A 15699-nucleotide genomic window follows, 5' to 3' on the forward strand; every position below is an offset into this window, starting at 1 on the left:
AAGAACTGGGGACAGAAATAGCTTACACTACCAGTCAGAAACTAGTTATTTAAAACATGGAGTTACAGAAGACAGTAAAAGTTAGTCTCACTATACCTGTGAATCCATCTCAATAAGATATAAGAAGACTACATCTTCTCTCTCAACTTTAATAGCCTTATGCAAAGGATATTCTGTCTTTGACTTGAACATTTTATACAATAACTGAGCACTCATGCTACTGAAGTCTTCTTTACGCAAGTCATCCTAGAACCAATAAAAAAACAAAGGGTAAGCAGTATTTTTGTTTTGTTTATAAACAAGGCATTGCACAATGCTATTACGAAATTCACAAAACAAGCTCAGTTAAAAGTTCCATTTTAATAACATGCACAACATTAAAAAAAGCAGGAACAATCCAAGATATCCTGTTAAGACTAGGAGGAAACACTGAGAGGAAGTCTTACATGTTAGTTTTGAGATCTGGTACAGTGAGGTATTTTTCCTCCCTGTTGTGACAGGCACAGAAAACAAGCATTTTTCCATCTATTACAGTAGATAAACATCTAGTTCCTAAAGTAATTCTCTATCTGGACTCTAGTCACAGATTAGTATTAAGCCCTATTGTCAAAGGAGCTATTGAGGAATGACAACTCCATGTAAGTTTGAAACTTGATCTCTGAGCACAAAGCAGTATCTACATCTGACCTCTGGATGTCTCATGTTGTCTTAAGATATAGAATAACCTAAATCCTCATACACCAGTCTGCTGTTGGCAAACAGACTTATTTTAGAGACTAATCCATTACACAGTTAATCAAGGTTTCCTCAAAACATCAGAGCAAATGAAATTTCCAAGTCAGTTGCAAGATTGCTTGCCACTCCCCCTGCTAGAGAAGATAAACTCTCTCCTGGCTTGGCTCTTAAAAGGATTATTTTTAGAAGTAAATGCAGGCCTGGGATTTGTAATCCTATATAGACAGGAACCAAACTATGGGTGAACCTCTGAACAATTTAGAGTCCAGATTTGTTAATACAACCCTCTTGCCTATCGCAATGGCTTTGGTTTGTCTCATGTTTATGGAAGTAAGAGGCTTTTGACAGTGAACAAAACAACTCTTCAGGCTACAAGCTACTTCCCCCTGCCCATCAAGACATTTATACAAAGATGGACAAGTGACATAACCTCCAGAGACAACAATGAAAAAAACTTAGGGGAATGGCCATTTAATGTACATTGTTTCAAAAATAATTATGATTTAACACTGTATAAAATACTAAATAATGCACTGCCAAAAGCAGCATATTATAAAGATAAGTAAGAAAGAGGGGAAGGGAAAGTGATTCCTGTCTCAAGAAAAGTCCCTTCACTCACACTTAATATTCTGACCCCTTGAAAAACCTAAGGGTCAGGGCAACAGGTTGCCTTAGTCACTGAAAAGGCATCAGGAATCCATGTAATCCCTATCCCAGCTGGAATGCTTGAATGGTAGCATACAAAGACAAATTTCTGAGGTTAGACAGCACAGTAAGTGATGTTCTTGTGCTTAAGTTTCTATTCTCTGTAAACATTTTTCCTTTTGCTTCCTTCTAGCAGTACTTACCCAGTGACTAGCAATTATCTCTGCACAATAATTGAGAAGAGTGCTAGCATTCAGCTCCTCAGCAGTCTGATAGAAACGAATGCAGTTCCTTACATTAACTAGTGACATAACTCCTTTTTCACATCTGTCAAAATAGGGGAAAAAAAAGGGTTCAGTAAGTTCAGTAAACAGCTTTACAGTAATCACCCTCCCATGCTGTTACAGGTTTCTATATACTCTTCTCCTGGATGCCAACAGAAGTAGTCCTGGACTTACTTCACTGCAATGCCATGGAGCATAAATATACTTTAATCATAAGCCCTATAAGACAGTCCCCGCAAAAGCAGACTCCTATTAAGGCAGTTTGTCTAAGCTGAGGTCCCATAATAGCACCACTTACTGTAGGAGCCTGTGAGTAAATAGAGGCATGCCAGTTCTCCCATGGGAACAAGCTGCAGCTCTTAGACATCTTCCCTACTTCTAAGTACTACAGTATCACAAGCATGCCAAATAAATGTTTGTTTCATGAAGAGAAGGGACAGGGTTTAACAGTAGATCCACTACATCATCTTTAGAGGTGTGAAGTTAGAAGAAAACTACAAACTCAGCTTGAAGTTAAGCATGGCAGTGAACTCCGGGTAGTTTTCAATACAAAAAGGAAACACTTTTCTTTGGGTGTCTACACCTGAAGGCATCTGCTAATCATCATCAGCATGCTGTACTTGGGCTTTTTCCTTGCCACCAGACTACCATGCTGAGGAATATTTTGTTAGTACAAAGTCTGAAGGCAGTTTCTGTACTGGCCCCATAGATGTCAAATACTTGTTTTAAATTATTATTAACAATTTAGTTTGCTTCACATTGTGTCACAAATATTAGATTAAGTAAGGACCTTAAGTATTACTACAGAACCAGACACCCCTTAGGCAAGAGATTATCAAAGGATACTTCACCTTTGATAAAATTCAAAGCTTCAGAGTTGAACAAAACTTGAAGAGGTTTCATTTTGTAGATTCAGACTTGTCACTAAGTGGTTAAGAACATTAGACATTCAAGATAAGCTATCCCCTATTAAAATGGTGTGATCATCCTCTCCATAATGGGGAAGCATTTAGTGTAACATTACCCTTCTTGGTGAAAAGTTGCTATCAAGACACACAGCTATTTAAGTTAGTTTTCACCTATGGCCTTTTAATATTACAAGATACTGTCATTGACTCTTCCTTTCTTGCAATTCTCCAGAGCTTGTTATTAATCTATTGCTCTCTGCTTCATTTCCCTGGCAAATTAGGGTTATTAGTTTGACTGGAAGAACTGGGAAGTAAACATAAGAGCTGTAAGGAAAAACTGCTACAGCATAACTATAGTGCAAGGCTTCATTTCCTGTGATCAGCTGAATGTCCTGCTGCATTACCAAAAACCTCAAGTCTTTGAGAAAAGCAAAGCTGCAGCCAACTGCTAGCAGCTGTCAACTTATTTCTATTCAAACAAGGTTAAAGAGTTCAAGAATAACCACTGTATTTACCAAGACTCACCTTTCCCTAAGCAGCTGGAGCTGAAATTTATTAGCTAGTTTCATGAGCTCTGTCAAAAAGATATCATCTTCTCGTAGCTCAAGTTCATCTGTGTAGATCCAGCGCAGCATCGCCATGGTTACCTCTGGGTCAGCATCTGGTACACGGAGCAACAGGGATTAATAAAATACCCAAAGAACAATCACCTATTCAAGTAGTTGTTATTCCTCTGAATGTTAAAGTCACAGCTACCAGGAAAAATATCATCTCATTGAAACCACACTGCTTTAGCTTAATCAAAATGGCAAAATAAAGAGACAAAACTGGGCAGAAGTCAAAGCTAGCAGCAGTGCTGGCACCAATCAGGAAAACCTTTCTTCCATTGGAACACTGTGCAGAATACAGGGAGCCCCGTACCGTCTCCCAGTTGCTAAATGAACATGACTTTTAAGGGCCAGCGATGCCCCTTTGAAGTCTTTGCTCACTCACATATAGCTAAATCCACATCTGTATGTGACATGCCCAAATCCTCTTTTCACTTTAAGAACCCCTTTTGGCATATTGCAGTCGTGTGTTATAAACTGTGGCATGTCAATAAGCTTGCTTACATCTTAGGAATGACTACAAAGTACTTAGAACTGCTAGGAACCATTTCTAAGATGAAAGTCAGTTTAAGAAGCTGGATAGACTTCAGGTGTTTGTAATACTGATCCCAACCAAGCCTGCATGTTGTTAACACAGCAAAAACTACAGAAACCTATCCACGGGACACAAGAGACATAACATCAGATCAGACCAATTTCTAAACTAATTGTGGTTGGTGTTTTTTTTTTCTTTTCAAAGTAACATTAGTCTCTTAAGCTGTTTAGTTTTTAAAGATAAAAGATAGATGTTCAAGACTGAAAAATCCATCCTAAAACATCTTTACTCAGAGTTGTCTCAGATTATTTGCAGAATACCAGACAGTACTTGACATAGCACACAGACTGTCTCCTAAGAAACAGGAGGCTTTAATAAGGCAAGTATCTTTGGCCTAACTCGAAGTTATCAGAAAAGCCTACTTGAACTGTAATATCAGCTCTGCCTTGGCAGAGAAAAGAGTACATGTCCTCCCTCCCAACACGAGAACCTGTGCTTATCTTTATGTTCATTCCGCAGAATACATGAACTCTGAAAATACTCAGATTCAAATGCTGCCTGTATTTTGAAATTAGTTTTTAGGCAATCTTAACTTGCAAGTTCTAGAAAGGACTTTTTTTTATTATTATTATTTTAAAGAAAACCCTGACGTAGTTTTTGGGGGAACAGCTTGTTGCTTGCTAGAACTACTTCATAAAACTAATCTTTCTGCTATGTATCAAAGTGTTGTTCTGATGTTTTTGTGTTTGTTTTTTTTTTTTTAAACTTAGTTCTGTAACAGTAGGTGGTATTCTTTACACAACTTGTTTTAAGCATCATTCAATAAGAGGAAGCGTTTACATTGCTAAACATGCAAGACCACAACTACATTTGAGATTCTCAGATTACCATGAATGGAAAGCTACAAGTGCTATGGACTACCACTTAAAGACTTGCAACAAAGCCACAATTAGCATAAGGGCTTTTTGGTAATAAATCTTATGCTAACATAGCACTCAATTAAAGAAAAACTCCTTGGCATATGTTCTCTTGAAGCTGCAGAAAGATCCTTAAATCCTTCTGCAGGAAAGTTGCTACGCTCTCACACAGAACTGGCTTGCTGTGACTTGCTTCCTTCCAGTTTGTCTGCATTTAGGACTCATGATAAGATACAGCACAGAAAGTGAGGTCAGTGCTTGGTATTCAACATGCAAGCCTGCAAACCTGCTTAACTTCATACCCATTTTTATTGCTCACAAATTAATTGTGCAAGACTTTCCTATACTGTTAAGTACAGAAGAAAGTCTCAATTTGCAGGAATGCTGCCCAGTGTAAGCATATGCAAGAAACAGCTACACTGGAACAAAACACCATCTTATAGAAGACAGCCTTTCAAAAATTTCTTTTTCCTTAACCTATTTTGCAATAGTATCAAAATGCCAAAGCAAATCACTTTTGTAAGATCAATATTTGTATTTATTTCTTCCACACACACTGTTAACAAGAAGCAAGGTACTTCCATTACACACTTCAGAAAAATTATGCACGCTACCTCAAAAAGCCCTGTCCTTAGAAAGGAAGAAGTCAAGCTCCTCCATATAGATTTGATTGGCATTATGTTTAGTTGACTCTAGAAAAGACAAACAGGCCACCATTCTCAACCCCTGTTCATTAAAGAGAAAGAAGGTAGGTTATTGATTTAACTAGCACTATTGATTTAACTAGCACTAGCATCACGTTCACAAGTCTACCACCATGTTTCAGAGAAAGCTTCATTATCAACTGATTAGGGATCCCCCAGAGGGATCTGGGGGTCGTGGTAGACAGCAAGTTGAATATGAGCCGGCAGTGTGCCCTGGCAGCCAGGAGGGCCAACCGTGTCCTGGGGTGCATCAAGCACGGCATCACTAGTAGGTCGAGGGAGGTGATTGTCCCGCTCTACTCTGCGCTGGTGCGGCCTCACCTCGAGTACTGTGTGCACTTCTGGGCACCACAGTATAAAAAGGACATGAAACTGTTGGAGAGTGTCCAGAGGAGGGCTACGAAGATGGTGAAAGGCCTGGAGGGGAAGACGTACGAGGAACGGCTGAGGGCACTGGGCCTGTTCAGCCTGGAGAAGAGGAGGCTGAGGGGAGACCTCATCACAGTCTACAACTTCCTCATAAGGGGGTGTCGAGAGGCAGGAGACCTTTTCTCCATTAACACCAGCGACAGGACCCGCGGGAACGGGGTTAAGCTGAGGCAGGGGAAGTTTAGGCTTGACATCAGGAGGGGGTTCTTCACAGAGAGAGTGGTTGCACACTGGAGCAGGCTCCCCAGGGAAGTGGTCACTGCACCGAGCCTGACTGAATTTAAGAAGAGATTGGACTGTGCACTTAGTCACATGGTCTGAACTTGGGTAGACCTGTGCGGTGTCAAGAGTTGGACTTGATGATCCTTAAGGGTCCCTTCCAACTCAGGATATTCTATGATTCTATGATTAAATACCACTTTTTGCGGACAGCAGTAATCCAAAAGGTGCAAGAGTGACCTTTTCTCAACAGGCCCTTTCACCAGTCATCCTGGAGACAAGTGAAGCATCACATATTACTAAGCAATGACTGACCTGACAGATCCAGCTCCTCTGTTGAGGCAAGGTTGGCTAGACTCCAAGCATCACTGCGTGCCGCTAAGACAAACTTGTGAGCCCTGATGTGCTTGTCTTTGACCTTTATCTTCAGATCACTGATAAGAGAAGAAAAAAGCATGGCCATTTATAATGCAGGCTTTCCCCGTGCTTAGATATGCAAGGATTCAGCATCTCCTAGTATCTATCTTTGTATCCACATTTAGATTCAGATTGTTTGAGATATCAAAACACATTTGCTTAAGTGGAATACTTCACCAAATGACGTAATTATTATTTTTATATGAATGAAATGAGTCTCTAGTATTTAAATGTTTAACAGTTTCACAGTAAACTGCTAGGGAACTACTGCAGAAGACAGGAAAATCCAGCAATCTCGAGGTTCAATATTTAGGTTGCAGAGTCCATTCTAGCACTGTCAGCCAAGCACCAAAGGTTTTGTACAAGAGCAGTAACAGAACAAACGATGTTTGACAGTAGTCTTGAGGACAACGCAGACTCCAAGAATGCCCAGTTCCTTGGAGCCCAGCTGTCAAGAACACTTTAATTTAATACCAAACCTTTTAACACCACGTTATCCTTTGTACTTAAAAAGTACTTGCCCTGTTTATTTTAAAGTTCCACATCTTGCAAGTGTTATTCCTATGTAGGTGTATTTTCCAGACAATTTTCTAAATCAAAACACCACTATGAACTGAAGCACAAAATACACAGATGTTACTTTAAGCTTTCACTGGGACTTGCTTCCTTTCTCCTTTTCTTGTTCGGCCACTATTCTACGACTTTAAATCTAAAATCTGAAGAGAAATAAAGAAGAAATAATCCAACTCTTCTGACATAAACAATCTAAAAAATCTCATCTTTTACCCAGCATGCTATTTTAAGTTTCTCACCGGACATACAGATTTCTCAGAGAAACACGAGACACGGTGGGAACACATTTTAAACAAAACTACGTTATTTTCCCTTACATTCCTAGCCTCCTATGCAATACTAGAGTTGGTTTCAGTAATAGCAAAGAAATTGGTGTCAGGTGTGGTCTTGGCACTAAATCCATTGGGGCATCTAGAGTATTAACATTGATCCTTAATGTTCATATGGAAGATAAATGATGAAACCTAATTTTACATTAAAACTCAGAAATATAGTATCATTTACACTGGCAAGTCATAACTGCCCAAGGCTTGTTACGCCATACAAACAGACAAGTCAATTAAATCAGGCTTCTTTACACATAAAAAAAGAGCAGAGAACATGCAGGAGATAGTCCTTCAAAAAAGTAGGGCTTTCCAATTGTAAGATACACGGCATAATTAATGTGTCAACTAGCTGTAGGACAGTGTAAAATAACTTCTGCTCAAAGGAAGCTCAGCCATTGACCGTGAAAGCAATCAACTTTCTTTAAGCTTGTCTTAAATGCCAGCCTCAAAGATAAACTTGAGCTTAGAGCTCTTGATCCGAGAATTGGATTCAAGATACTGCCTGATCTTAAGAGTGCTTTTGCAACATCTACCTGGGGACCCTGCTCACACCAGGCAGAGGTGAAAGCATTTTTCTTGTCCAAGATTAGCACATATTATAAAGTCAATAAAGCCAAAGCTTCCTGTAATCCCCCCTTCCCCACAGGAACATTTCTTACCTGTACTGCTCCTGCTGATAGAGTTCAGATACAATGGCAAGAAGTCGACTGATGAAAGTGTCACTGGCGTTGTCTTGGTTAGCCTGGGCAGCCAGAAGGTTGCATCTCCTTTCTGTATCAGCAAGTTTCTTCTGCAACTTCACATACTCCTGGCGGAGAAGCATCAGGTGCTTCTCCAGCTTGGCCACCTCCTCTGCAGGGGCACACAGTGTTACTACAAGGCTGAAACGTTGCACATCTGTGCATTGCATCTGAGAGTAACTTCACTCTACAGGTGCATTACACATTTACTTCAGTCATGGGGCATTCCAGTAAACACTTCTTCCACACTACTTGAGTAATTCATCCCCAATATTAAACCTTTTATATCTCTGCTAGCCATAAGTACATTGAAAAAAACAAAACAACAACAAAAAAAAAACACCACAGAAAAACAGAACACACTGATAAAAGCTACTCCTAAATAGAGTTCCTGAATGCTATCCAGTCAGGTGCACCACAAGCTTTCTAAAGCCACGGAATTGTGGTGGGGTAGAGCACAGACTCACTCAGCAGCAGTTACCAATCAATACAGTTACGATGCTGCCTGCCTTGACAGCAGTCATCGAGCACAAGCAAGCATCAGAACAGCTGCTGGCAGTGCAACATCTAACCCAGAGCACTTAACTTACCTGTCTAGAACTCTGCACTGTCAGCTAAGAAGCTCCTTAAGAAATAGCCAGAGTGGAAAGCAAAGTTTCCCCAAAACCTGTGTTTCTAAAGGCCAGTGAAAAAATATATAAAGCCAGTTACTCTCCATCAACGCACTCCCCCAGCGGAGGCTCTGCACTGACGAGGCGTCGTGGTGCAGAGTTGGGCCTGTGGTGGCTGCTGCAATTCACACGCACAGCAGCAGCACCTGGCCATCAGGTCCCTGACCAAGTGTTCCCATCCCACTGCAGAGCCTGCTCCTATACCACACCGAAGAGCTGTGGTGAGGCACTCTGCTGCACAGCTGTGTAGAACTTGACCTGGGACACTCATATGAAAACCCTCTACTTCACTGCTGGATGTAAAAGGCTTTACAGGTGCTTAAAACCAGACTAACTGAGGAGCATTCATGGATGAGGTGCACAGGCTACATGTAGCTATCATTGTGGTTAGCTGATTATTACCCACCCGTAACAATCCACATCAAGAAGGCAAGCTTCCAAACAAGACAGATATCCAAAGCCAGTCCTAACATGAGAACGGAGCAGGGAGGAGAAATTTGGAAGGTAACCAATGGGAAAGTCTTCACAAGATTCCTCCCTGCTAGCCAGGAATTCACTGTTCAACAAGTTTTCCTCAAATATTTACTAAATGTAAAACAGTATTACAAACAAGAAGCCGAGCTCTGCGACCAGTGTTTTCTTTCTGCTCCTAGAGAAAAGTCCAACAGCCAAGCTGGCCTTGGCCTGGCTCCAGCAGGTCCCCAGGGCAGAGCATCCTCCCCTTGCTCAGCTGCGGGCTGAATGCCTCATTTAGCCTCTCCTCTGTGACTGCTGTGGCAAATACTCCCTTGTAAGTCTTTTAACTTAACGACTGTAATGGATAAAGAGGAGGTAATTTACCCTGTTTGACTCTTCTGTTAATACTGCTTAAGCAAGGTTGGCAGTGTACTTGCTTCAACAGCCATTTATTCAGCTCCATCCTTTACCAGTTAATAGATATCTTCTCCTCTGGGATACTTACTCTACCGAGGTAACGCTGTGATTCCAAAACTGTGCTACCAGAGCAGCCCTCAAAGGGAGCTGAAGCTCTGCTCTGTTCCTTCCATCTGAAGATGCTGCAGTGCCCGTGTTCCCAGAACTAGGGGGACACATCTCTGAAGCAACCGCTCCTTCCTGAGTGATTCATAAGGAAGGTGCCAAGGGTGGCACAAAGCAAACCCTGCTGCTACAGGAAGGAGAGCGATGCCTGGTAAGAGCCAAGAGTGATCCTGAGACACTTCCAGAGAAGTGCTGCAAAAATGAGTGCACCAACACTGCTGTTCATACACTGAGATTCCAAGGAGCCATCTCAAGTGCTAGGAACAAGAAGTTGCCTGCTGAACCTCCCAGCACATATAACCTTAAATAAGCACTGCCTCTTCAAGCCAAGCAAGGGAAGTGTGAATGGGGGAATAAAGAATCAGAAGGCTCTCTCATTTTACCAAAGCCACCGCACTGGCTCCAAGTTCCTTTAAAGTGACTGGGACGTGATGCAGAACTACCTTGCAGCTTAAAGCAGCAGCAGCAGCTTCAGTTTTACACAGAAAATCAAGCTCATTTCACTGCTACTTCCAGGGCGACTCTAGACAACCACTACTGGTAGTGAAAACACCTGAAAGGCCTGAAGCTTCTAGAAGTCTTGTTTCCAGATCGATGGCATATAGTATCATTAGGGTTGGAAAAGCCCTCCAAGATCCTCTGGTCCAACCATCCCCCTACCACCCCTATCACCCACTGAACCATGTCCAACCTTTCCTTGAACACCCCCAGGGACGGTGACTCCTGTACGTACTTCCTGTAACCACAGTGAGACAGATCAATCAACATTCACTTGCTGCAAGGGCTGCAGGAGCCATAATCCCAGAGTTTCTTCTATACACAGGAGCATGCGTAACAGCTGTGTATTACCTACAGCTGCACACCTGCAGAGCACTGGATCTTACAGCACCTTTCAGGTGCACATACATTAAAGGCAGTCCTCAACATCCACCTAACCAGCATTCGGTGCAAAAGAGCAAACCAGCAAGTTTTCCCTGTATGATGTTCAATTTAAGAGTTCACACTGCATTATCACTTCGAAAAGGCTGTACGCTGACGCTCAGGGAGAAGCATCATCTGCTTAAAGCAACGGCACCACAGCTCCAAGCTTGCTATTTACAGTCCTCAAATCTCAGGGGAGGTCAGCACTTAAAAATCAATGTAAAATGACCACTGCATCTCCAAGCTGACAGTCACTTTGATACAGTGCATTTATTGCCAGTCCACGTTAAGTATGGACATTTCTCTGGCTGTCTCCCAAGCACAGATGCAGGCTCCTATGTGTGCAGTAACTGCACATTAACAAACAGCCTTGGATCAAGGCCCTGAAAAGACAGCCGTACTTGCAGGGAGGTCTCTGGCTAAACACAAACCCGGTGCTCACACGACCAGGATGGCTGGGTTTGGCAGAGAGGTGTACACAGAGCGACTCCTTTTCGGAGCTCATACTCTAGGTGTAGAGTTAACAGATGGCTAGACGAGAAAATAAAAGCAGCGTTTGTTAACACATTCCTGGCAGATGCGCTAGGATCTCATGAACTGGCAGAAGTTTCAGGTCCTTATCACAGACTTCAGAGAGACTCGGGGAGTTTTCTTACAGCAGAAGGTACAGAAGTCTCGAGAGCGATTTGTCAGCTGAATCCAAAGAGATAAGAAAGAAGGCAATAGGCAGCAGGGTAGCAGATAGCATGTACCCAAAACCAGAGGGAGGGCCTGGTGGAAGCCATGGTGCTGTCCATCCCACCCTTCCAGAGCAGCACAGATAAGCTCTTTATTTCTGAAGTGAGCATCTCTGGGAAATATTACAGAAAAACACATTTTCTTTCCCAAAGTCAGGTCTATCAGCCAGCGCTCCACTTTGACCCACCTCCTCCCCGCAGCTGTCCAAATCACGGCTTCCTTGTTCCCCCTCAGTTCTGTCCACTTACAATCTTTACCCTGATGACCATTCCAAAAATACCGCAGCATGCTTCCTGCTGCTCTAGACTCAAGCATTACTCCAACAGTTTTTACCCCTGCCTGCATGTCCCTAGTATCCTCTGACATTAGTGGGACACAACTCTTACAGAAGCTCCAAAAGCAAGCTCTGCACTCACTTTTATGAACTTCGAGTAATTTGTAGCTATTAATTGCAATAAATCTAATTAAAGATTTCCGTGCACAGGGAGAACACCTCCCCAAGAAAAAGCATTCTGCCTGCTTCTGGGCAGATGACCACAATCTGACAACCTCCCTTCGTTAATAAACCTTCATTTCTGATTTGACTCTCCAGTATCATCAGTTTATAATTATGAAAAAGCACTGCTGAAGGTAAGCACTTTATTTGAAGGGAGGAGTCCCTCCACACAGGTCTCATAACAAAGTGAGTGAGGAGAGCTAGAACTCCAGCTCACTACTCCTGTTTGCACAGGCTCTCTCAAATGATAGTGTGCTTTCTTCAGCTGAAATCTCAGGGAACTGCTAGGGAGAAATCTTTGAGAAGTGTGTATGGCTGAAACAGGGCCTGCCTCAGCCACAGGGTCTTTTGCCAGAGCAGGATCCCAGACCACATCTTTGAGGGTCTTGGTGAGGAACTTTTATCACCTGCTGATGTCCTTGACATCAGAGGTGGTGGGCCCCTGAGGTTTCAAGGCAAGCTCAATAAGCTAGTCAGGTAACTACAAGTTAAGATGTTGCTCTAAGGATTTATTAAGCAAGCTTGAGCACAGCATCTTCCCAGCTGATGCACACCAGATCAGCGTGTAGTGGTTAACCTTTAACAAGCACTTCTGAAGTTCTACCAGTCTGATCACTGGAGTTTAGGACTTGAAGGCAGTGCTGTTAAGACTGGAAGTGGGAGCTTCTACCATGCCTGTAAGTTGGGACTTTAAGCTCAGTTTGCTGATTCAGTTTCCTCCAAGAAGGAAAAGAGGAAGCTTCTGCCTCATGTTAAGGAAAAGGACTTTAGACATCCCAGCGCTTTTCCAACCCCATTACCTCAGTTCATCACGGAAGGGGGTCACTGACAACCTGTGCGCTGCACAAAGCAGCTGGGGCGTTCTGCAGGGGTCACAGCTCCAAGCCGAGCCCAGCACCAGGAGGCCTGGCAGCAGCAGTGGCCAGCAGGTCCCTGCCTCACACTGAGGGACCCCCTCCCCGCCCCTCCCGGCCCCCCGCCCCACAGCAGGCCCCTGAGGGCTCCCGCACCACAAGCTCCTTCCCGAACCACCCCCGGCCCGCGGGGCGCTCCCTGAGGGGGTGCCGGCAGCCGGGGCGCCCCCCCCCCGCCATTTCACGTCCACCTCGGGGTCTGCTCGCCTCAGCCGATCCCAGACCGGCCTCGGCGGGCAGGGCCCAGCCGGCCCCACATGGGGGCCGCCCCCGGTGCCCCCCTGGAGCCTCCCCAGCCGGCGGCGCTGCCGCTGCACCCGGCGGCCGCGGCCCCGCCCGGGCTCCCCCCCTCACCTTCCGCCATCTTGGGTCCGCGGCCGCAGCTCTCGCGAGAGCGCCGCGCTCGGCCGGCGGGGCGGAAGGGAGTTCTCGCGAGAGCAGCGCGGGCGCCTCCCGCCTCGGGGCGCTGAGGTGCCTGAGGGCTCGGCGCACCCCCCCGAGCAGCGGGTGGGTGCTGTTAGGGAAAAGGGTCGGGCTGGTTTGGAGCCGATGGGTGCCTTTGGCTGCCCCTTAAATCATCGCTACTTCAGCTCCTGCACGTGGTTTTCACTTCAGTTTCGCTTCAGCTGCTGGATCTGTGCCCGGCGGGTGTGAAGTGGGGTTGGGACCGAGACGGGCAGAGAGCAGCAGCGAGATCCTTGGGTTAAAGCTGCTGTGCGAGGTAGCTCACCCTCAGCTGCTCCCAGTGCTCCTTAGCTTCCCTGCCCCAACAGAACAGAAACACCACCAGGCTCCATGCATATTCACCACCTTTCATATGCCTGACCTAGCAGCAATGTTTTGGTTTGCTCCGAAGAGCCATTTTCAAGTAAATATTTTATCACAGTATCATTTTACAATTGCATCATTTTCTCCTGACTTCATTAAGCAATGGTTGATAGTCCCTCTGCCTCCTGTCTTAGCTTTCTGCCCATGTTGGACAAAGCAGCGCAAGTAGAATTGGCCGCAGGAGAGCCGCAGACCTGGTGGGGTTTCTGGACAACTCACGAAACGTGCCCCACCTCATTTTTCACAGCTCAGTGACAAATACAGACACAGCCACCGTAAATCACTGTCTGTGGGTGCTATTAATCATCTGTGAGGAAGCAGTCAGTGCCTGATGAGCTTTAGTCTTGGTTCAATTTCTTTGTAACAGAGCTCAGGTGTCAAACTTCTGCTGTACTTTGCATCTGGAGAATCAACAGTCATGTCTTTTGTTAAGGATTTGACAGGGCAGAAAGCAGCCTTATAACAAACTCTCTTTAAAACCCAAGCACCTTCTGTTTCAGTTTGAAATCACTAGTGCGTACTTCTGAAGATACTCAGAAGCTATGAGCTGTAGTGCTGCCGTTTGCATTGTGGTGGCACCATACCAACAACCGTGCACCAGATGGTACAGATGCAATAAAAAGTCCATCCCCCAGCAGCCTACAAATAAAAGTGACTCTAACAAATGCACTTACACTCACTCCAGAATTAACATTCTATGTTTATTGATCTTCTAGTTTCAGTAAGCATCTTCCAGGCATCACAGCAGCAGGAAAGAATTTTAGAGTAACAGCTTAACAGCCGGATTTTTACAGAGGTCTTCTCTGATGCACAAGGGACAGCATGGAGAGAGATAAAAAAGAACTAGGATGGCCATAATACTTTGATATTTATTAAAATTCCATGCTTTTCCTACCCCCTCCCCCAGCGATGCAGTATTATCTGGAAAGCAAGCCACTGTGTGTTGGGAATAAAAAACAGAACAAAACCTCAGCCAAGTCTCCAGAGAGCTAAGAAAAGATTAATTAATCATCCAGTACTCTGATTGTCTACATAAATCAAACTAAATGCAAGATCTTGGTACAAGTGAAAATGATTTAAAATGCCTGTTTACTTGATTGCTCAACAAGTATTCTGGTACTACTTGCACATGCTGCATCTCTTCAATGGTGTTCATATCTTGAGCTAAGTCAGAAATTTCTGGTCCTATCTATCAGCATCGTAGCCAGATCCCCTTGATGTGTGGGCCAGGAAGAAAAAACCAACTGTAATCACAGAAAAGTTGAATAGGTTCCTCCTGTGCCTGTCAGAAGCTTTCTACAAACTAGACACTCAGCCCCCAATATCTTATATGCCTCTTTCATTAAGTCACTGATCATCAACAACATCTGCACCTTGCACCTCTTAACAGTATCTCATATGAGCACTCCTTCCTTTGGAATGTCTGGGCTGTGCAGAATCACAAACCATCTTGGTTAAGCCGAACACGAGTGCTTTTGTATTCAAATAATTTACAAGAGAAGCAACCCTGCTATGGAATGAACAGTTCTTCCATACAACTGGTGCAAGACTAACATTTCCAGGCCTTCCCTAAAAGGAAGACACTAGTAGCTCTTCTAGAGAAGAAATGAGAAAAACAAAAGCTTTGAACTATTTTGTGAAGTCTACAGATGAATCAATTCTGAACTATGCATGTTTCTCAGCAAGACAAAGCATGGAACACTCATCTCGATGGAAGCAGCATGTAACAATTATCTTGCATTACTGCCAACTCTTTAGATATACTATGGAAAGGTAGAAGGGCAGCCAGTGAAGTAGTCCTCTACTACTTGATTCAGGAGCAGCAGCTTCTTCCAATACTTTGTTCATGGAAAGAATAGCACCATGCTGCTGGGATCCTGCATAGTTCTAACTCTTTAGTAACTGAGAAAGGGTAGCCAGCTGGTAGGCAAGAAACTTCCTCCCAGACAGTTTTAGACAAGCATTCAAAAGGGGACTAGAATTGGCAATTGTGTCTGAGCACTAATAGACCTGAAATACTGTGCACATTCCTCTCTATGTTTGAGGAAGCTAT

The 15699-nt window shown here is 43.9% G+C and overlaps 1 protein-coding gene across 2 annotated transcripts in view; it reads right to left on the reverse strand.

The window, feature by feature from the left end:
• The window catches only part of ANKFY1 (ankyrin repeat and FYVE domain containing 1), a 34135-nt gene extending 20806 nt beyond the window's left edge, over positions 1 to 13329 (reverse strand). The window contains exons 1-6 of one of the 2 annotated variants that reach the window (XM_068656191.1): positions 13173 to 13329; positions 7960 to 8152; positions 6300 to 6418; positions 3098 to 3233; positions 1584 to 1707; positions 97 to 246 (exon numbers count right to left, since the gene is read on the reverse strand). In XM_068656191.1, the coding sequence (XP_068512292.1) occupies positions 97 to 246; positions 1584 to 1707; positions 3098 to 3233; positions 6300 to 6418; positions 7960 to 8152; positions 13173 to 13182 (732 nt within the window). In that variant the 5' untranslated portion in view covers positions 13183 to 13329. Of the gene's footprint in view, positions 1 to 96; positions 247 to 1583; positions 1708 to 3097; positions 3234 to 6299; positions 6419 to 7959; positions 8153 to 9117; positions 9200 to 13172 lie in introns of those variants that run through there. The other variant, XM_068656190.1, reaches the window with a different exon arrangement.
• Between the last annotated feature and the right edge of the window lie 2370 nt (positions 13330 to 15699).

The sequence above is a fragment of the Anas acuta genome, chromosome 19 (assembly GCF_963932015.1).
Source record: "Anas acuta chromosome 19, bAnaAcu1.1, whole genome shotgun sequence".
NCBI classification, from domain to species: Eukaryota; Metazoa; Chordata; class Aves; order Anseriformes; family Anatidae; genus Anas; species Anas acuta.